The sequence below is a fragment of the Dermacentor andersoni genome, chromosome 7 (genome assembly GCF_023375885.2).
Source record: "Dermacentor andersoni chromosome 7, qqDerAnde1_hic_scaffold, whole genome shotgun sequence".
Taxonomy (NCBI): domain Eukaryota; kingdom Metazoa; phylum Arthropoda; class Arachnida; order Ixodida; family Ixodidae; genus Dermacentor; species Dermacentor andersoni.
Window position 1 is genome coordinate 134880551 of NC_092820.1, and position 23247 is coordinate 134903797.

General features: G+C 45.3%; 1 protein-coding gene across 1 annotated transcript; it reads left to right on the plus strand.

Annotated features, from left to right (window-relative positions):
* The first annotated feature begins 1592 nt into the window (after positions 1 to 1592).
* On the plus strand, positions 1593 to 22550 carry LOC126534572 (sulfotransferase 2A1-like). Its single transcript, XM_050181839.3, has 3 exons — positions 1593 to 1757; positions 17648 to 17979; positions 21491 to 22550. Exons 2-3 carry the CDS (start codon positions 17654 to 17656, stop codon positions 22113 to 22115), a joined length of 951 nt encoding a protein of 316 aa, XP_050037796.1. The 5' UTR covers positions 1593 to 1757; positions 17648 to 17653; the 3' UTR covers positions 22116 to 22550.
* Positions 22551 to 23247: the final 697 nt, after the last annotated feature.

Here is a 23247-nt window from a genome sequence, read left to right on the forward strand (position 1 = left end):
ATATATACTCTCGACGCCTTTAAAGGAGTCCTTAAACGCTCCTCGGGCTTGCTGAAAAAACATTCTCAGTGGATAGCATATGCTTCTGTCAACCTCCAAGCCAAACCATGCACTCCTGTGCGGCGTGTGGAAGCACCGCGAGAGGGATGCTTTATGGCCAATGACTTCGTTTCTGCTGAACGCATTGAAGTACTTCTTGCAGCAAGGAATTTCTAAAATAACCTATTTTAACTTCAAACTACTTTCTTCACTTCGATAAAAGTGGCTCAGGGAGCCTTTAAGTAAAGCTGGCGATGCAATAAGCAAATTACATACAGGTGCCGTCTGAGTTGTACATCACTCATCATGCTCGCATATTTACAGACTCTGCTCTAGAGCACGAGGTCCCCGGTCTTACGGTGGTCGCTTTTGATTGGGGCAGAACCTAAAAGCACTTGTCTGCCTAGGTTCGGGTGCTGGGCGTTAAAAATGAATACGAAGCCCTTAATTACGGCATGTCGTAAGGCTCGTGTCCTGCTTTGGAATATGAAAACCGATGGCTTGATTAAATATTTGGAATATATAGAACCCAAAAATGCTCTGTGATATTCAATGCACGTTCAGTGCATTGGCATCCTTGAGCTTAAGCTTGTATCAAATTTCGTGCAAGAGATATGTATCTTCTTTAGCGGCCAGCTTTGATTCTGTAGTTGCAAGATGCGCCATAATGTTAACAAGCTAATCAGTGATTATTTGCTTCTTTGTTACTAAACTGAACCTTACGCTAACTCAGGCAACTAAGTCGACTTCTTATCCAAGTAATTGATCTGGAATGGTGTAATTGCGCTACTTGTTGCCGGTCATTTTCATAGATTGCTCAGGAATAAAACAAAACACGGTATGCAATATAGCGGATCACTACTCAGCAATCTCTCGCAGGCTGTTATGGTGAGGTGTCGCATAATGTAACTGTTTCAGTGCGTAAATATATTATTGTATGGCAAGGCGAAAACGATTTTGTAATTATTTAGAGATCGTGTCTGTAGGGTCATAGTAAGGAAATGAAATCCGAAGGGGAATGTTCATAATTCTCGAAGAATTAAGCCAGCTTTATGCCCGTGGGCTTTTTCCTATGTGAAGCATGGCGGTGTCGTTAACAAAACTTGTTATCCACATTACAATGCTTTTTGAGTAAACGTATTTCTCCGACGCGGCTTTCAAGAATGACACAGCATATCTTGCCACCAGATTACATCCGAGCTCCCGCTTATTTCCAGAGGTCCACTACAGTGCGTGAGCTCCAAAAAAAAAAAAAAAAAAAATCGATACTACAAAGAACGCGTTTGGCGTCGCTGTCACACACGTCGCGTCATGAAGCGACCATTTTTTATGCTTTTTCTTGTTCAGCTATTCCTGCATCGCAAGCTGGCCTGCTTCCTGCGCTGTCAACTCAAAGTGATGTTGCTCTCTACCTCGATCGACTAAGCGCACTTGGACGACAGTTCTGAATCATGTGTTCCTGCCCTTAGCGCAGCGCAAACGGGACATTGCACCTGTGCCCACTGACACGCAACGAGGCATGGCAGGTGACACATCTGAAGGCGCCCATTGGCGGCTCGATGAGGCACAGTGGCTATTAGAGCCCGACGTCACAGCTTCTTGCATTTAACGCTGCTTCTGCAAAGCTGAGCCTTTCGACGAGGAACTTCAGTGAGACGCATTCGCAGTTCTGCAAAGCGACCACTTTCTACGTGATCTGGCCTCTAGCAGAACAATAGGTGAGATGCATATATTGTTTGACCGAGTGCAGAAATTCGGCTGACTTGTTCTCGCTGTTCGCAAGAGCAGATATAGGAACCCCTGCATTCTGTACACGATATGCCGTGGACATGCATTGCTGGTGTTTAGGGACATATATATGTACACATTTTTGGGACATGCATTCAGGGACTCTGGCATTGTTTCGATAAAGGCGAACGTTTTTCTATGTGTAGCCCATTATTGGTTCTGTATATGCGAAAACACGTTTTTAGCGTATCTTCCACAAAACTTTTCCTAATGCATATTTAGCAGAATTTCTAGCAGTTTGATGCGTTTTGAGCTATGAAGCAGTAATTTCCTTTACGCCTGTGCTGACTTAAAAAAAAATGGATATTTTCCCAATTTCTCATAATTTTCGCGAAATGTATGGTGAAAGAAATTGGCAGAACATGATAAACCATCCGACTTTAACTCGTAAATTGAAGATTGAGTTTAGCTAGGAGAGCAGATAATAAAGAGGTTTGAAGATAATTATGGGTGTGTGTGTGGGGGGGGGGGGGTGAGGGGAGGTCATCTTTCCACTTCATTTCACTTCTCTGTATGTATGTGCATAGTCACAACCTGGTGCATCCATCACGTAATGAAGCCAAGAAGAGCATAGGGGAACAAACTTGTAGTGTAATTTGAAGTCTAGAAATGATATGCGCATGGGAAATTAAAGTTGTACAAAAATCACCTTGCCGCCGGTGGGAGCGGAATCCACAATCACCGCATTACATGTGCGTTGCACTGCCAATCGCGGGTCCCACCGCATCCCACCGGCTGCCACTGTCGGCAAGTTGTTTTCATGTTTCACTTACGTTTCGCTTTAGCTTAGCTGCCGTTCAATTTAAACAACAAATAAGTTCCCCTATGCGCTCCTTGGCTTCATATGGTCGGGAATAACAAGGACCGAGCCTTCTGTTCCGCCTCCCTCTCGGCTTCCTCTCGTTGACACACACACGCATATATATAGAAAGCCCGTAACAAATACATGGGGACTTCATTTCTTTTATTTTATTTTCATTTCACTAGAAAGGGCTCTCTAAGTGATAAAATATTACAAGAACAAAAATGCTGCTGCACATGAAAGTGATGAACGCGAAAGAAATAGTGGAAGACAGTATCCAACTTAGGCACAAGGTTCAAAGGATCGAACATATTTTGTAACTTGCTTTTATGCGAAAGAAATCTCTTTAAATCATAGACAATGGACGCCGATTGGTTGGTCCTCCGATTATTAGGATAGAAGCTCTGCAGGTAAAGGTGCATCTTGGAGCCTGGAACCTGCAAAGCTCATTTGGGTGGTTGTGCCCCCACGATATGTGCAAATGTTGAGCGTATGTAGAATAAAATAGCACCGTATTTCGTCGGAGGTCTCCTGACAGCAGCTACAAAAGAAAACTGTATACGCCGAGTGCCATTCTCCAGCTTCACTCGTCACGCACGTTGACTGCAGGCAAGAGCCATGCAAAAGTGAGCTTTATTAGCGAATAAATATTTCTTGAAGGCAGTAGCTTTGTTGCACCTTATCAACACATGTATTTGTACGACCGTTCTTTATTTGGGTTTTCTCTGTGTTTGATATGTCGCATGATTTTGGTCCACACTGTCACTGTGAGTGATTTGTTCTAACGTCTCTGTGTTAAGCGAGTTTGTTGTTGTTCGTCTGTTCGCATAGTTTTTGTGAGGTTAGTCTTCTTAAGGAGAATAATTTTATTTTGCTCTTTCGGCTGTTTTCGTGGTAAATCGGTGGTGTGACGGTGGTCAGACTTACGGGAGGGAAGGCAAAACGCGTTGAGGGGAGACAAAACGCGCCGCGGGAATGGGTGCACGTTCTGAAGAAACCGAGTTATGAAGACTGGCGGAGAGGGGACCGTCGTGATCGACTAACCGACTGACATGGAGGGGCGAAAAGAAGGAGGCATAAATCACAGGGTCACTTGTTCGTCGTTCGTCGTTCGAAGGCGAGGCAAAGAGCACGTGCTCACGGTCAAGTGAATATCGCAGAGGAACCATAGGTAGGACGAAGGGAGGCTGACGTTCATTTGTTCGCAACCTCGCGCGTTTGTCGCACGTTCGTGGGTTGCCCGGCGGGGGTCAGGCCATCATGGATGATGTAGACGAGAATCCATAGTGGAATCTCGCCCAACACGTCTACACTGCAGACGCAGGCGAGCGTTCCGTCGAACGCTTACGGCATTGCCATTGACCCACCAAGGAGACCAAGACGCGAACGCACTCGTTATTCGCGGCCGCGGGAGGAACGCCAGGACCGCGAGGGACAGCGCTGAAAGAACTGGCGGGGGGGGGGGGCTCTCGAGCAACCGAGTTGCAGATTTGGGCGGCAAGGAGCGGTCGGGGAGGAGCCGACAGTGTCGCTAGGTCGCTTGTTAATTTGACTATCCACCTAGACTGAATCATCGTGGATATTTTCTGAATATTTTTGTTTAATGTCGTAGTGTTCTTCTCGTTTTTTAAAGAGCGCCTCTTGGGCGCCCATTCCCGCGGTGAGCGTCGGCGTCCTCGGCGTAACCGAGTGAGCCAGCGCAACGAAGGATGAAAGAGCGAACCCGAGCGGGGGATGAAATACGGCGATAGCGAAGACAGCGCAAGTAGGAAAGTAGAGGATGAGGGTGCAGCGGAAAGCGGAGGGGCAGGGCATGGCGAAAGCGCTCGGAGCACAAGACGGGCTATCTGGTGACGACGCCTACGAGATGGCTCCAGAGTAGCGCACGTCGTCTGTACACCAATGACGCAACCGATATCACAAAGGGAAACAAAGTGCTGCGTGAAGGGAGGTCTGTCTGCGGCGGCTTTTTATGTATTTTGCCCACACATCACCCGCGCGCAGCATCTCGCCATCTCCCGATTAGAGAGGTAGTCGCGCCACACTTGCACCGTTTCCAACGTGCCGCACGAGACAAATTGTCCGCGCCAGCCAATATATCGCGAGAATACGCGTAGAGTTTTGCTCAAATTACGCATTACGGAGCATCGTAATCGTCTTATTTCTTGCGTAGTGATAATGTCGTGCAGTGTGCAATTGCGGTTTACTGTCATTTCTCCTGCAAAACTGTGTACAATAGTATATATATATATATATATATATATATATATATATATATATATATATATATATATATATATATATGTAATACAAATGGAAACTCAGACATCCACCCGTTCGTAACAATTGCTACAAAGGAAACCCGTACGTGTTCCTCAAAAGAAAAGCCTCCCAGTTGAAGAAAAATTCGTCCTGGTCCGGGACTCGGACACGGGACCACCGCATCTCCGAGGCAGCCGCTCTGCCATCTGAACTTACCAGGCGGCTAGCAGATGGCAGTGCGAAGTCGAATTTGTCGACAACACGAAGCAAAGGCAAGAGTTTGACGCAATTTCCCTCGTTGCAGTCGCCGCGGTGGGCGCCCACCCCTATTCCGCCATCGTGGAGAAAGCCAAACGTCGGCCACCGCGGAGCTCTGTTGTACCGTGTTGGCACCCCGCACCTCCCACCAAAAGCCACGGGGATGATAGTAGCCAAAAGGGATAGAAAATTGTGTTCACAAAATATATACGGACAGAGGCAGCTGCAGGTTAGATGGAAGAACAACAAAACGAGCGCTACTCTGATCGTCGTCTTCACCGTCTTTCTGGCGCATTCTTCCGTGCTCGGCAGGATGTGCGCTTCAGTGCATGGGAATAGCCCGTAACAATATGATTAATTTCAGAGGCCGCAATTTCAAAAAAGGTTAACCTATTATTATAGGTACATCAATTCTCTCAAACACCCTTTTCTATAACGCCAATAAAGGATGTTATAGGGAAAAAAAACGGCCAATAAAGGGTGAACTTTTTTCTGGGTGCCTACTATACCCAGACATGGAGCGCAAGCGCATGTATACGTTTAAGGAGCACGTACTGTTCCCTCAGATGTTTCCATGTTTTCGCTACTTTATTGCGATAGCAATTATATGGGCACTCAAGTCCCATTTCTGCCATCGCCGTGATATTTCGTATAAAGTCTAAGGGCGGTAACATCGCCGCGGCGCGCCTTATGCTCCAGTGCGAGTGAAATCGTGCGAATGTACGCCTACGATCGTGGCTCATTTATGCGCGTGCAAGGGAGGAAAGCGGGAATGAAGCGCTCTGTTTCCCGTTGGCTCGAGGCACCTGGGGAAGGGGAGGTAGGGGGGGCGTTCTACTCCTGCAGCGGCTGCTTACGGCGTGGGCAATCTTAAACTCAATCTGTCATGCAATAGACAGATTTCGATCTCGCGCGCGCAAGGGGGGAAAGAGGGGAGGAAGGTGCCCCGTCTTCTACCGCTCGCGAGGCACAGGGAGAATAGGAGGGAGAGGAGGGGGCCTTCTACTCCGGCGGCGGCTGCTTATGGCGCTGCCGCGCGCGCCATATCTAAAAAGCGATCTGCGATGCGTTGGACTGAGTGCATCGAGGAATAACAGCTTCCTACGCGCTGTGTTCATGCCGCTTAGTTGGCTTTGAAGCGAGAGGCCCCCGCCAAGGTCATTTCACTCGCAGCTGCTGTCGCGCCTTCTCGCTTCAGTGTAAATATTTGGGTTTGTTGGTGTACCATTTTCCAGCTTTTTCCTGTAGCGCAAATGGCACAGGGATGTAGAAAATGAACCAGACGACACAGAGGTACTAAAGTTTCGACAATTATTTATTTCCAGCAGGGACGCCACTTTGATGCCCTACCTTTTTCTCTCGCTTCCTTTTATAAGCATCTGCCTACTGAGAAGGTAACAGAGCAAATGACAGTATAACTCACTTGCAGACTAGGCAAAAACTATTATGGTTAACACATGCGCAGGAATACCAACTCCTTCTTTAATAGTTACATGAAGATTGGCTAACACAAGCATTGCCAAACTCTTCAATGCGAGCACTTTCAATGATGCGGCGCATTTATTCGCATTTGAACGTATAATGGTTTCCAGCAAGTACGGACGCGAGCACAAGTAAGTAGAAACGGACAGGACAACGCTGTGCTCGCGTGCGTACTTGCTGGAAACCATTATACGTTCACCATGCACCAAGGGGCCCAGCAAACTACTCTCCTAATACGCATTTGCTTCAACCGATAACTGTATCTTCAAATCGCGGAACGCATCCGCACTTATGGCAATGAATTGTGAGGAAATAATCCGGCGAAGGCTTGTTAACTTTATTGCAGTGATCCGTAAGCCTGTCACTAATGCATCTGCCGGTTTGTCCGATATAACTCGTTCCTCAGGGCAATGGAATTCGGTAAATATCACTGTTCCTACAGTTAACGTACCCTTTGCTGGTTTTTGCAAGCCGTCCTTTGTTTTACTATATGGTCTTGCTTTCACGCACAATCTGATAAGCTTGTTTGGAGCTGTGAATACTATGTCAACTTTTCCACATAGTCGTATCTTTTTCAGGTTATGTGATAGGCGGTGGACCTAAGGAACTGCGGCGAATTTTTTTTCTTTTTAACAGATTCTCCGCAGGAGGACGTCGAGAAACCAGTCTCTCCTGACTGCGTTGCTCTGAGCAGTGCTTCAGCAATTAGCACAATCAAATTGTTCGGACGACAAGCCTCACTAAACCACACTACCTATTGTTGAAAACCGGAAGAAATTAAAAGAAGGCACAACTTCTTTAGTGCATTGTTCAAACACATGTTCGCTATCCTCCTTTTAATAAGCTTGGAATTAGCAAAACTCTAAAATAAAAGAGGCTTACTAGCTCTAGGTTGGTAACACGAACAGATGTAATCGCCGGACAACACAAACTGTAGATCGAGAAAGCCTATACTCTTATCTATTGGCATTTCGCAGGTCACATAAAGGGAACCAAGCGCCTTTTTCTGTTTGGTTTCTCTTCTACGTCCTTGTGCTATTTGCGTTAGAGGAAAAAACTGCAAGATTATCACTGTAGCGTTTTGACAGCGAATGCGCGCGGCAATCGAGTGAGATATGTTCATGTTTACTTGTGCCCACATGACACCATGTTTGTTGATTTGAAGACAATTTTGCAACTTTATACGGCCAATGAAGTTGTTATACTTACTTCATATAGCTGTGTACTGATTTGCTATCGCAACCGATGCTTCGGGTTTCGGAAGAAAGTGCTACTTCTTATGGTTCACTGAAGAACAGTGTTGTTTAGCAGCGAGGTAATTTTATGAAAATCGGCCAATAGTCCATAGAATAAAGAATCAACATTAGAGAAGGGAAACTGTACCTTCCGCATTGGTACGAAAATAAGCAGCGGCAGCGCACGGAACTGACCGGGGTGGAGGCCATATGGCGCTGTTCAACCAGGAAGCTGAAGTGCAGTTTTTTATATCAAATTTCAATATGGCCGTTTTTCGCCGGTAGAATGCGGTGGTACGCGCCGTGCTCGCCCTGCTGGCTATGTCGCATGATTCATTGACTTGGCTGCACGTAGATGGTGCGCTCTAACCACCAGGAGACCAAAGAGCCTCTACTGACGCCCATGCAGACAAGCCACAAGTGCGTGAACAGGACGTGCGAGTGTATTGGCAGAAGAAAAGCAGTGAACGTTCTCGTAGAAGAGCACAAACAAAAATTTGCATGTCGATATGCACTGAAAGGCTCACTTGCGTCGTCGCACATGGCGGCCTGGTAACCAGCGAGAATCACCAGCGCAAGCAAATTGGACCGTGCCCCACCTGTTTGCATAGACAGTTGCCGTAACTTGCATTGCGAATCAATAGCCTGACGCAGGCACCTGCTGTCATAGACAGTACAGTGACATGAACTGCCCGTCATTTTAGCGTTACCTCCTTTCCAACCTGCACGTTTCTTTTTGTTCTTTAGCGTGCCGTTAATGCGTAACTGACACTTGGTGCCCCACTTTCTCAATATGGGCATGATCGGTATTGTGGGTATCACCATTTTGCAGCCACTTTTACAGGCTTTTCCACCCATGTGGCTATAAACGTCTTACACTTCGTACCAGGTAATCACGTATGCTGGCCTCCGTTCACGCCACATCATGGTGGATGGAGGCCACAGGCATAATTTGCCCACGGCTGCAGCAAGAGAGGTCAAACGGGGAGCACCAATCACGGTGTGTGTAAATTGGGAGTCATTGTCGCTGTGGGGACTGCAGGAGCAGATAGTTGCCTCGAAAGACTGCTGCCCAATGCAGCCGAGGAGGTCGCCACATCCCAGAAACATAACACGGAAACCATGATCAAATGAGACTCGGCATTCAATCACTGCATAAGGTTCAGACAATACGGTGTACATTGCCTAAGATCCACATGACAACCGTGAGCATTCACGCACTACGAATCGATTACAGCACATTCAGCTATCCGACTGCAGGCACAGTGCTGGCCTTCGTCACGCATGGCGGTCTCGTAACGAGTGAAAACCAGCAGCGCAAGCAGATTGGACAGTGTCTTGCCTGTTTGCATCAACAGTCGCCGTAACTTGGATTGCAAATCAATCGGGTCGCGTAGGCATCTGCTGTCATAGACAACACAGTGACATGAACTACCTGTCATTTTAGCATTACCTCCTTTCCAAACTGCACGTTTCTTTTTGTTCATTCGGTGGCCGCTAACGCGTCGCTCATACTTTGTGCCCCACCTGCTCTCAATAGGGACATGGTCTGTTTTGTGGGAATCACCATTTTGCCGCCACTTTTGGGGGCCTTTACACCCATGTGCATATCAACTTCATACACTTCGGACAATGCAATCACGTATGATAGTCTCGGTTGACATCAAATCATGGCCAAGGAAGGCCACAAGCAAAATTTTCACTCGGTTGCAGCAGGAAAGTACGAAAGGGGGAGGACCAATCACAGTGCGTGTAAATTCGGTGTATATGCCGCTGTGGGGACTGCAGGAACAGGCTTGCCTCGAGAGCCTGTTTCGCAATGCAACTGACCAGGCTCCCACATACGAGAAACGTAACACGATGACGAGTACCAAATCAGACAGCAGCGGAACCAGATTCTGCAATGAATCACTTCAATGTAGCTTGCGCAAAAATACAGGCTGTTGAGCAAGAATAGCAACCGTGAACAAGACTAGGAATTACATATTAGAATGAGAAAGCTTGCATTCAAGAAAAAGCCACTCTACCTTTCAAGTACTGAAAGGCAAATACATTAAGAAAAGTTAAATACTACATACACTATGAGAAAAGTTTACACCCTTTGGAATGTATATTTGCCACACAACAATAATCGGCATCTGTCTTGCCCGCATTTCCTTTCTTGAAAATGCTGCGCTCGTTACTTTCCTGTCGGGAATGCTATGTCATGCTGATAACGCACATGCCGTTCGTTACTGGCAAGTACCGGGCTCGCCACGTTAAAGAAAGGAAATGCTGACAAGACAGATGACGATTATTGTTGTGCGGCGAATATACATCCCAAAGGGTGCAACTTTCTTTAGAGTGTAGCACACGGTGCAAAGGTTAATGCAAGACACACGCCAATGCTGCATCGGCTATTTCAGGAGAGGAATTGCACATGGAAACGCACACTAGAATATACTGCTACAGATATGTTATGCTACTAGGCAGTGACTGGTATTAAGTAGGAACAAAGAATCGGTTGACCTTTAATGTTTGGATCAGAAAGAAGAAAGATCTCTAACAAGAATGTGGAATGAAAAGACTTGCATACATTGGAAAACGAAACTTGCAGAAATGGAATTTGAGAAGGCCAGGAAGCTCATTAAAGAAGGGCAACCTGACGGAACTCTTTTGGCCAGCATGGTCTGTGCCTGTTCAGAGGAGGTAGGTGCATCTGAAGACCAATATTTTTTGTTGTTGAGATACCTGCATGACTCGGCCAATATCCATGCTGGTGGAATGATGGAAGAGGCTCTTTTCACTCTTGACACAGTCGTCCGTAGACTTGATATCTCATCCAAATACTTCTGGAATGGCTTCTTTGTTCGTGGTGTAAAGCCTTGCGAATTCGGCTGCAGCCCCTTCCTGTTGGTGTAGATGGCGGGGCTCCTGTGATGACCAAGATGCGATTGGCACAAGCTCTGTTGGGGCAGAACAGTGACACATGAGATACAGAAGATATTATCCAAAGTCACGTAGTGTTTTCTTTTATATTCGAACCAATTATGCTGAACTGGAAATTTGAACACACGTTCATATCATCTGCTACAAACAAATGACATGTATCTCAAGACTAGCAAGCCAATATAGCATATATCAAGCATATTTATTTCCGAACCAGGTGTTGTCTACCTTGTAGTAGTAAGCAAAGTCCAGGCAAATTCTAAAAGGAAACCCATAAGGTGCACTCTGAGAATATAGAAGCAGGGAAGAAATAAACATATCTAAGTATTTAGGAGGAATAAAGTGAAGAAAATCTTTAAAAATTAGAGTTCGGGCAATACCTAAACGTGGTGAGCTAAGAAATCAAAATTTCCCAAATCCAATGAGTGACGTCAACGAAAACGCAGAAAAAGGAATAGTAGCTATACGATATAACAAGTTGTCTTCTCATTTTTTAGACTAAGTCGATTGGATGAAATCACATGTTGACGGAGCGCGTTGGCTTTCGTATTGTTCATTTCGTATTAACATCAATTGTAAAACTAGATCTTTGTGCAGATGACTGCATAATATATACAAAAATAAGTATTTACCCGGGCCACGTTACGCTCAATAAATCACTATCACAAATAGCTGAATAACGCGCTAATTGGAAGAATACAATTAAAAAATCCGAGGGCACCTAAGCATTTCTAACGAGTTGTGAAAGAGAAATAAATAATGTCGAATTGAGCGCCGCTGAGGTGTCCTGCGAGCCGAAAATTATTCGCGGCCAAGTGAGCACGTTGAGAGGCTTGACAGCAGCTGATTCTGCCCAGTGTGCAAGACACTCGACTTCTGAGCGTGGGCTCGTAGCTTCGTAATACACTACGACCAGCGTTTTTCCTTTCGAACTTGTTTGTTATTTTTTTTTTATACTCTCATTTCTTTGTAGCGATTAAGGCGAAGTTAGAAGGCAGGTGAGAGCTTGTGCGGACAAGCAACGCGTGTATCGCACAGGCTTTGGAAAGCGAGAGGGACGTGGCGCCGTGGTGATGCCCTCTCCCCTGGCGCAACTCCTGGCACACCAGCAGGTGTTTCGTTTCGCCAGTTCTTCTCCATCGAGGCAGTAAAAGTACGCGACGTCGCAGTTTATGGGGAATTTAGGGGCCATTTTGCTGCTACAGGCGCCGGGTTTTTCGCTCAATGCGCTGTTTGATGCTTTCGTATTAACAAGGAAAACAGTTTGTTTGACAGTCACGACTGAAAAGTGTCCTTAGTATTTTTCCTGCGCCCTTAACTACACTCCCCATAACTAGAGTTCAACAGTGCAAACATTTTGTTTTAGCAATAACGTCTCCCCTTAACTGGGCACCACATATTAGCAATGCTACTCCATGCACGGTAGGAAGAATGTCCTTTCTTTCTAAACCTTTTTGCTGCACTACATCTGCGAGACCGGCTTTTGTGTTGTAGTGTCGTATGGTTCCCTTACAGTAAACCTAACATGACTAAACAAGAAAAAGTTCAGCGGACGGCAGTTATCTTCATTCAGAGAAAATAGAGGTGCTGAGATTCACCTATTCATTCTAGCACAGTCAGGGCTTGCAACATTGGTGCTTCGAGCAAAAATGAGTCCGCCCAAAATTTCTACGCCAAGTATTACACGACAGAATAAAAATAGATTCACCAGCATGCGCTTGCTTGTTTAAATCGAGCATGGCGCACATGCACATCCATGTAATCCAAATGAGTTCTTGTTTCAGTTTTCCTTTTTTACCCGTGTTCGCATCTAGAATAAGTAATAATAAGTAAGTAAGTAATGCGGTATATTAAGGTGACTTTCTTAAACTATTAAAGCATGTAATAAACATACTGAAAAGATGTAATAAACAATTCGCAAATTGAGTTCTTCATGTATATTCATCCGAATTCCCACTCGTAAGTACAGCTAAATACATTTCTTTGTATTTATTTTTCAGACATTGTTGAAATCAGTACAAAATCGAAGGTGTACTGAATCGCTGCTTGATATATATTTTTTTATTTGTAGTGTGTGGACACAATTATTGTTATAAACATGTACATTCAACTAGCTTGTTATACCTTCACAATCAAATATTGTTAGGCATGTACATGCGCAGTTCGTTACGGTATAAATAATACGAGAGGGAATCAAAAAGTGTTTGCGCGTATTTTTGATTAGACAAAGTAAGGTACATACAGGTAATTACAATTATACTTACTATTATACGTACCTTACGCTGTTTTTCCACATCGTCCCCACACCGGTTCAGACGTTTGTCCCATCGCGGCACTAAATTTGAGACGCCCCTGTGGTCGAATTCGTCCGGCTGAGAATGACCGTGACAGTCGGACTTTTGTCCTGGCTTCATCATTGCACGCAAATCGCTGTCCTGCCAGGAACTCCTTCAGCGGACATAAAACGTGGAAATCACTAGGGGCGAGGTCCGCATTGTACTTTGAGTGTTACGGACACTTGTCCCAGTCGAATTACCGTAGCCTCTCGGCGGTTCTGATTGCAACATGTGACCTCGCATTGTCGTGAAGCCTAACCGCCATTTTAAGCAACTGACAGCAGCGCCGTACCATGGAGCTACCGGCAGATAAGGCCGAACGGGTTCAAGAAAGACACACCGCTGGGAATGGATATGTTGACTTCGCCTTGCCAGCCTTAATTTGGCTAAAAAAACATAGGGGGAAAGACTCTCATTCGCCCTCGTACATCACCCAATCATATTCACGCCCGCTATGGCCTCGGAACAAGACTGGCAATCTGGAAAATAAATAATTCCTAAGCACACCCCCCACCAGGGACACACGCCCACACACGCACAAAACACTAACCTCGTTATGTGTTGTTGTTATTGTTATTGTCCAGTTCGGAAGATGTTTTACATCTACTTAATAGATCTCAACACAACAACTGTATTTTACATCTACTCGTGCCTGTAGCGCACTCGAAAGCGCCCAGGCTCTTGCCTGACGAGGCACATGTTACTTGCGCAATAAATCGTAATCTACGCTGTCCTCTCCACGGCCGAAATAGAAGCTTTTCGGCGCTACATCATTGTGTTAAAAATTTGCGCTTTTGTAATTTGAAGCAGGAGACGGGAAAAGCTTTGAAGTTGACCAGGGAAGCAGAGCCTCTAACGATGTAAATTTTCTTTTAAAAAAATGTAGTACTTGCTGCACTAAAATAGGAACGGTATATCTAAGCCCGTTTAAGTTGGTTTGATGCGGCTGCGTTGATTTCAGCGCGGTAAACGTAAATGTTTCGACATTTTATCCGTCTAAGTAGCTTTGTACGTTGTATTTTCCAATGTATATTTTTGTCTCGTTCCGACAGAAGGATTTACTACGGGCGAAACTAATTTTAGATACCTTATGTCAGTTTTCCTCCAGCGATATATACCTAGAACACTTGTAAATTTTGTGGGATGACAACGAGCATAAATATAATGTAACACTTCCCTTTGCAGAAGGAAATGAAAAATAGATACAACCGGTATTGCATTAACCGAGTGGCAAACCCTGGCCTCCCAGTTGAAATATTTCCATAGATAAACCTCAGATCTCCATTTCGTATCCGCAGTATTTCTAACGCATCTGTTTCCATATTTCTGCAGTGACAGTATGGTCGCGGCTGCTCTCCCTTTACTGTATTCTTTTGCTACACATGGCTTTGCGCTGGGAATTTGGTCTATTGTACTACAATTCATATAGCATCAAGCAACCAGTAGAAAATGATATTTGTAGTGGAGGATGGAAGAGAGGGCTTATCGTCTAGCTTTCCTACCAAAGTTGTATCAGGTTTCTGGGGGTCAAGAAAAAAAAACAACGAAAGGACGCCGCAGAATGAACCAAAAATAAAGCTTTGTGCCTACAACCACAGTTGCCATTCTGTTCACTGAGCAATACACCAGCGGCATCGTTCCTTTAGTGACCGCATGACGAAGCTCACGCTGAGCATATAGTGTATTCACCCCGTATGCGAGGTCCTCTGATTTATTATCTCCACTCCGTAACAGTAAGGGGCAACTAATTGCGTTCATTTCACTTCTAGCGAATGGTACAAAAATATACTTTACAACCTCTGGATTTGCAGGGATTCAAGGAATGCGTACTCTACAGCACTTTAGGCCTAAGGGTAGGGCGCGTGCGAAGTTTTGCGTGCTTTTTATTCGCGAACAGCACAAGGCCTCAAAACAACGGTACGCCATTTGGGCACAACTTCTCGTGTGATTTTCCATCTCGAATATAGTCGGATTGGGCATCTCGAATATTCGGAACGATGCACTTTAGTGCGTGGCATATCACTTATTTAGCAAAAAATAAAAATAAAAGCAACCTTGAGTTGTCGCAAGCCACCTGCTTATGAGGCATAGGAAGTCTGGTGCTGCAGAGTGTCTCTGTTTACACCTGCATACAAACGGTAACACATACAGGGCGTCCCACGGAACTTGGGACATTTAAAAAAATATGTGAGTGCCACCTAGCTGTAGAGAACCAATGTATCGTTGTTTGCGGTCGCGTAGAGGTGCTATATAGAACTTTTTTTGCAAGAGTTACAGTAAGCCCTCAAAGCAACGAAAAATTACCCTGCGACTTGTCGCGCGATATTTTTCGCGTGCTTTCGTGGGCTTCCTTGAGCGTTAAAAAACCGTGTATCTAAGCCCGAACCGCGCAATAGAAAGATAAATTGGGAACATTCTTTGAGGACCTACAATTTCCTGATTGAAAATTTCGCTTTGATTAGAATATTTCAGAAGTCGTTTAATTAATAAATAACAAAATATGCAATTATGCAGAAAACCAAATATTGCCTGACAAGCTCCAAGCGACGGAACACAACATTAGCTTGGTCTTGCCCATGCTACGTGCTGCTCGTACATGTTAATATTAGGCACAAGTTAAATAAGCCACCCGGGTATGCTGAAGCGTTCCAGTGTTATGCTAATCGATATTGCAGTTTCAATTTGGTGCTCTGCGTTCATTTTCGATTTCGTTTGTACGGTTACGATTTGCTCCCACTGCTCTACACGTGGTAGGTGCACGTTCCATTTCATGGTGTGCAAAAAGCGCTGTTGCGATCTGGCCGTCTCGGACGTGCGTCAAATTCTTTTCAGTTGTCGCCCCTAGGCGGTGCTTTCGTTCTAAGATTGGACCTAGAAAAGCGAAGATCATGGTCCCGTCCAGCATTATGAAATAAATAGGAATGGAATGGAATGGAAAACTTTATTGACTCTTTTAAGGTTTTAGCGGGTCGAGGCCGAAGTCTTCATTCTTGAAGCTTGGGTCCTTTTCAGCCATGGATGGGCCCCTAGTCCAGGGCTCCACTGAGCCGGGCCGCCTCGCACGCGTGCGCTATTTGAGCCTCTTTGAGCCTCTTTGAGCCTCTAGGAAACATTATTATTCGCTCCGCGAGACAAGCGCATATGCTCCTTCAACAAACATCCGTGCCTGTGCCATTCACAGCTGTGAATGTTGCTCGTGGCAAGCTGCAAGTGGCTCTTGAAGACCGGATAGAGCTGCGCCAGTCGTTCTGCTTTAGTCCCGACCGCTGTACTTCCGTTCACTGCCGGATAGCTTGATAAACAAAATACAAGAAATGCTTTGCACAAATTGTGGCCGTTCGAAAGGACATCCGCCTATAAAGTGAGCTACGACCACATACGACGAAGTTATCTGTTCGATTCCACATTCCTCTTCCACGAGATGAGCTCCCCTGACTAGATAAAGTGCTGCGTCGAGATACACCTATCGGTGTTTGGCGGAATACGCCGGGAAGTATACTGTGTACGACTTCAGATTTCGTATACGCTACAAAGGCAAGTTTCGGACATCTTTTTTTCATGCGGCAAAAACAAAACCACCTTCTCACTTTATGTAATTTGCTCGGATGTACTTCTCGCGCTATACTGCTTCCCTTCTATTTCTCAATTTACTGATCGTTAAAGTTACTGATTGAGTGATTGATATCTTGACTTATCGATCTATATATGAAATATAATTTCATGTGGTATACGTATCAAAAGAAATCTCAGTGCCCTTCCACTCTGGGAAGAAGGATGACCAGCGAAGCTGTGTATGCGGGCTCCCTAATGGTGAACTGCACCTCCGCCGTGGGTCGGCCAGGCATTGCACTATCTTCGGGATCAGTCCACGTATTCGGAGTGCTTAACGCCAGCTTCACCTCTGCCGGGGGTCGGCCCGGCGCACTAACTTCGGGATTGGCCCACGCATGGGGAGGGCTTAACGCCTGCTTCACCTCCGCCGAGGTTGGGCCGGCATTGCACTATCTCTGGGATCGGCCTACGTACGGGGAGTTTCTTGCTTACCACAACGACACCAAAATTTCCTTGGACGGTAGAGTTATACAGATTCGCTGTAAAACAGTACTCTGGAGAATAAAAGAGTTTGAAGAATCCGTCAAGCATACTGGGTGCCCTAAAATATTGTCACGAACAGTGGCTGATCAGTATGACTGATCTATGCTATTTGGTCCATAACCAAAAGAATTCGAATAGTGTAGGGTATATCGAAGCTAGGTGCACATAAGCCAGATGTATTATTCCTGAGTGTTCAGCTTTATCTGTGTCTTTTAACTATCTACTGGCGATGTGCGTACCCGTTTCTCACTGCTACAACAGTCGGGCATTTTTGTGAAGCACCATAAACGAGCACCGCTTGTAGCCTTGCTACGAATCAGCAAGCGCTTTTGCTAATTGACGTCAAACAGTTCAAGTGACGAGCAGAATCGAGCCTTCTCCTCTCAGCCTGTGTTCATCCTCGTTATTTTTCTTTTCGGCAGGACAACATGAATGATGAGTCGCTCATCGAAGTCGACGGCCTACTGGTCAACGATTTTCTTCGCGAGACGAACGTGCGGGCAGCGATGCACTACCAACCACGAGACGATGACGTGTTCATTGCCAGCTATCCAAAATGCGGCACGACCTGGACCCAGTACATCGTGTGCAACATCTTCACCCGCGGGAACGCCCCGAACAACGTGACAGACTTCCTGCTCCAGGCGCCGTACTTGGACTTCATGGGTGCGGACGCTCCGAGAAAGATGCCCAGGCCCGGAGCCTTGATGACGCACTTGCCATTCAACATGCATTGCCACTCCGACAAGGCCAAGTAATCCGTGCCATTTCAGTGACTACGCTGCAAAAATAATTACTGCAATTAACGGAAGCTATCTTGCAAGCCCAATTTCTAGGGCGCATATTCGATTGTCATGAGGTCTGAAAGTCGTCATTTTGTAACGCTTGCACTACGACCCAGATTACATGGCACCCAATCGAATCGCATGATTATCACGAGCCACTCTCTTTTCCTGTTACATTTGTCAGGCTCTATTTCCTTCGTTGTGCAGGCTGATAGAAACGTCTTGACGATATCACTGCGGTAGCTTGTTAGATATTATAAAAACATGACCACTAAAGGGGGGGTTCGTTTTCACAGGGCACCATATATTTGACTGCAGTTTATTCCCATAAAAACCCTATATATGGGCTTTTATTACACAAGGGTAGTAATACTGTGAAATGTTCTGTTCAGCTTGCCTTGGCTCCTAAAGCTATTTCTCTGAAGTTGCAATGTGCAAGTTTATTGTGAAAAGGAACGATTTAGAAGAAAGTAGATTAAGGAAGAGTCCTGTAAATAAACGTACCCGAATTTCATTGAAGCCTATCCTCGCAATAGTAGAAATCTCGCTAAAGGAAAACGCACAAAAGCTTGCTGCACAAGCAAAGATAATTGAACAACTGCGTAGTATTCCGAAAAAACGTTCAAGGGGCCTTCCTTCGTAGCTTCATGCTATAGTGGCTCGGCGTTGACAATTTTGCCTCAGCTTTGTGATAAGAGAAGGAGAAATTTGTAGCTCTACAAACGACAAAAAAAAAACAAAATGCGAATGGTAGTAGCTAAAAAGTTACCATTTCAATCTTTTGCCATGAAGAGCAAGGCCGATGTCTTCCAGTTCCAGCTACATATGGGCGCATGAGATATATCTGAAGAAAATGGATGCTATAGGGGTAGTAAACATCTGTTCACCGTGCAGCCGTTAGTTGTAATACTTGTCAAGCTCTCACTTGGTAATTTATCGTAGGCTCTCATAGCCAAAAGTGAGTGCTTGATTTGCACAACTACAAGCTCCCTTTCAGATTCGTGTCATTGGACCTAACTCTTTTTAGTTATTCAAAGAAACGCTCCCGTTAAGAAAACGGGCAATTACATATACAAAAGTTACAATTTCTGCGGAGTTCCACTCGGCTAGTGGCCAAAACTGCTGTTATTAAGCATAAGGGCTGATTCCCACAAAACTGCGGATACATTGTTTTTTTTTTTCATCACCGCGCTATTCCCAAGGAAGTCTATTATCACTGCCTGAATAAGGGACAAAACTAAACAGGGCCTAACAGCAGAGCTGTCAGACAGATGCATATGAACAAATAGACAATGAAGAGAAAGAAACCCTACGAGAAATTAGTTGGTATGTGCTTATTTGAAAGGTAGAACTACCGCAGTAAATATATATAAATGAGGCGAAAATATATCATGCTGAAAACGGGAGCCAGACCCCCATCTTCCTCAATGCGCGTGCCGTGATTTACCAATCAGACTACCGCGGCGCGATACTCCCGTTCAACATCTTGAGCACTTGTGTGGGTGCACAATAACCAGAGGGAAAAAGCCCATTGACCTTCGAACAGAAACGAAAGGCGACTTATCGTAAATGTTATCGCTGATCTACGCGACTAGGACGCCAGGTTCCGCACGTCCCCTGGTGTGTGCCAGGAGCACATAGCTGATCACGTGCGCCGCGTACGAGATTGTTCTCCGTTCGCAACTAGTCAGAAAACGTCGATGCAGAGGTGCCAGAATCGCAAACGATAGATCTGCCCGTGGCAACCAGATCCCGCTTGTACGCGCAAGATAAAAAAGTATAGGCTAAGAGAGAACAGTTATGTAAGAGACGCCATATGACCGGTCTTTCCCCCTAATGTCACGCGGAGAGTAGATGAAACGCGGTGCATCAGGCACACCCAATTCTAATATTTTTCTCTGGGCACAAACCACAAGGTGCTGAGGGGCACTTGCCGATACATTTGTAAGATACAGTGGGTTTGTAGGAGAGCGTTGGCCAGCGCTGCACACAACCGAGGTAGCCAATGTAGGATATATTGGGTATATAGAATATCCTGTATCGGAAGCCGTCCTTACGCGAACATTTTCTAAACCCGATATTTTTGGCTGCGCGTTTCGAATGCGCTGGTAGCGTGATCATGAACGCTCTTCAGTAGACATATTATAAATTTGAGTAAAAGACGTCCTGGATGTGGTCAAATGGTTGATCTGGTTTAGCTTTTCCGAAGCAGCACACCGGCTATGGGAGGCGTCATGTAGCTAGTTAGCTGGTAGCTGCTTAGTTAGTGTTATTTTTTTTCCGTTAAGTAACTCAGGCATGATGCGCCAAGGAGCAACCATAGCGGTGGGCTTAGTATTCGCGCGAATCACATGAGCTTCCTTGCCAGACGAGCGCTTCCGTATTTCATTCCCGCCTCAATGAGCCATTTCGGTCAGAAATCAAATCGGCGAGTTTGTCCAGAACACCATGGTCAGTCAGACGCTGCAGGGGGCCCAGTGAAACCACCATCGTACCACACCGTCACACAAGTGTTTGATAACAGTGCAACTCATTGCTTGAATATGAGTGTGTACATAGATAGGTTGCAATATTTAAAATGCTGAATCTTCTTACATCTCCTCAGCTCAGCAAAATGAAATGCTTTTTATGGCTATCCCCCTCTCATTCGCCTTCCTCCTTCATATACGGTAGAAACCACCTCAATATGAGAATAAGACACAAAAAAATGCTAAATAAATAGACACGCGCATACATTTTGTAGACCACTGCCTTCATTTTATTACTAGCGGTTATTCCGGTTGGTGTTATACTCTACAATTTATATTCCCAGCAAACAAAAGAAAGAAAACTCGTGTTTACCTCTTTAAAAAAATTTTTCATTACATACGTGGTTGACATACGTTTTTCAGCCCGTATGCAATTGCACCCAGTTGGTAACATAGATTTGTGGGTATCATGCACTAAAATATCTCTTTCTATCTGTCATGCGAGTGGGTAGCAGGCAGGGAGGGGCTTCGTCGTTCTTCATGTGCGACGCACGAAGGGTATTGTACGTATTTTTCCTCGTTTATTCCATACCCTAATTTTGAATTTGGCACGATTAATCAGCAGAATCGAGTATCTTGTCTACACGCAGCTTATCCGAATAACAACCTGGCCGTTCGTCGGTGCACAAGGCTTTGAAAGCGTTGTTATGTGTGTTTTTTTAACATGTACACACATGTGCTCTCGCCTTTGGGCATGAGATGTTCTTTTTTCGCACTGTTCAAAGAACCTCGTCTGCCCCTTATCTCTCTACATTTCTCATCTATCAATTCCCTCCCCATAATTCTATATGTCTAAGGTATCAGAGCAGGTTCTTTAATGATTAACCCCTATGCCTCCTCCTCTTCATATCTTCTTTCTCCCATTTTGCCTTGAATGTGAAATTGCAGTCTTTATATACTCACACGGCTACACAGAACTGCCTTTAAGTTTTATCATTTTTATTCTCCACAGGTACATCTATGTGGCCAGAAATCCCTATGACTGCGCAGTCTCGTACTACCATTACCTGCTGGGACATACGCCTAGGACCTGCACTGACGTTTCGTTCGAAACGTTCGTAAGGTCATTCATCGCTGGACGCGTACCCTACGGAGACTACTTTGACCACCTGCTCTCCTGGTACGAGCACCGACGCGATGCCAACACCCTATTTATCACGTACGAAGACCTCAAGAAAGACACAGCGACGTGGGTCTTGAAGATCGCCGACTTTCTCGGCAAGCAGGAGTACGGAGACGCGCTGCGCAGTGACCCCAAGCTCTTCCAGAGGATTCTAGACTCTTGCAGTCTGGGAAACATGCGAGAAGTGTTCGACTGTCGCTGCGACGGCTTTGTCAGCGCCTTGCTAGAGCTACCCGAGGGCAAGCGGTTAGAGTCCATGGAGATCTACAGGAAGAAAGGCGTAACCAAAAGAGAGTCGCATGAGGGTTCTGGACGTGTCCGCAAAGGAAATATCGGCGACTGGAAAAACCACTTCACGACGCCGGAGCTCCTGGACAATATGAAGTGCTGGATCGAGGCGAAGACCAAAGGCACGGACGTTATGCGACTTTGGGAAGGCCTAAACCTACCTTGAACAGTGTTTCGTTTCTTCCAAATCATGCGGGGAAGATCGGTGCCAACTCCGCGACAAGCCCATGTATCGGCAATCAGCGTTCAGCAACAGATGTGTAGAGAATCACTAAGAGTTAACCGAAGCACTGTGCGTATATTTTGATAACATATACACATGTTAGCAACTTAAAAATGCATCTTCGCTGCGTTATAACCTTCATAATTTACAAGAATCTACAAGCTGTATTTCGATATTTCGCGAACGTGAATGAAACGCTGATGTTTACATTGAGCGAGGGATTCCGACGTCGGTTATTGGCGAACTTTCTGCTTTCTTCGCACGAAACACTGTCAGCACCATGAATTCATCTCCCTGCAATCTGTACTGTTCAAGATAGGTCAGTTATGAATGTATAGTTGATTTTTTCGGACAATAAATACATCTTCTGCTGCTTTACAGGGACGAATTATGTAACTTTAATAGAGCTTTGTGCACGCCTGATTGTGTAATCTTTAACGTACTTACAGAGGCAAAAACTGACTAGGCTTCTATTGCACACATCAAAAATTCAACAACGCAAGACCCAGTTCGGCGTCTGCGACACATGCGGCTGGCAATTCATAATCCTTATAAACCTTAGAAACTGCCACCCGCATAGCCACCATTATATGGAACCTGCTTCAGCATTCCTCACAAATAAAGAAGTTGTATTTGTAAAATTGTAGTTATACTCGGAAATTGTGGACGTTGAAGTTGTAAAATTCAAATTAAGATAGCTTCGATATCTACCGCGTATTCTTAGCCATATGCAGGCGGTGGCACTTGATTAGAAATCAGCACTCAGCTGAAATGGGTCACGCAATTTCCTGCAGCTTTACTTTTCTTAATATCCCCACAATTGTATCTGTGTCGTTTCCGTAGAGCATCTGTAAGCACAAGGTGTGAAAATAATAGCATCTTACACCGCCCGAAAATGCGTTGGTCATTGCGGTCTGTTGGTCTTTCGAGTACTTCGGAGAGCTTGAGGCGTATTTGCTGTGCGTGCAGTAATCCGGCAATATAAATCAATATCAGAAACAATCAACTATTTCTTGGGCGCAGGAGACCTGGACCCCGCTTAGGCACCTTTCAGATCTGTCTAAGCAGGTCGGAA

Coding starts and splice junctions, on each gene's coding strand:
- LOC126534572 (XM_050181839.3), top strand. CDS start 17,654: ATGAATGATGAGTCGCTCATCGAAGTCGACGGCCTACTGGTCAACGAT. Junction 17,980..21,490: donor TGCCACTCCGACAAGGCCAA/GTAATCCGTGCC, acceptor TATTCTCCACAG/GTACATCTATGTGGCCAGAA.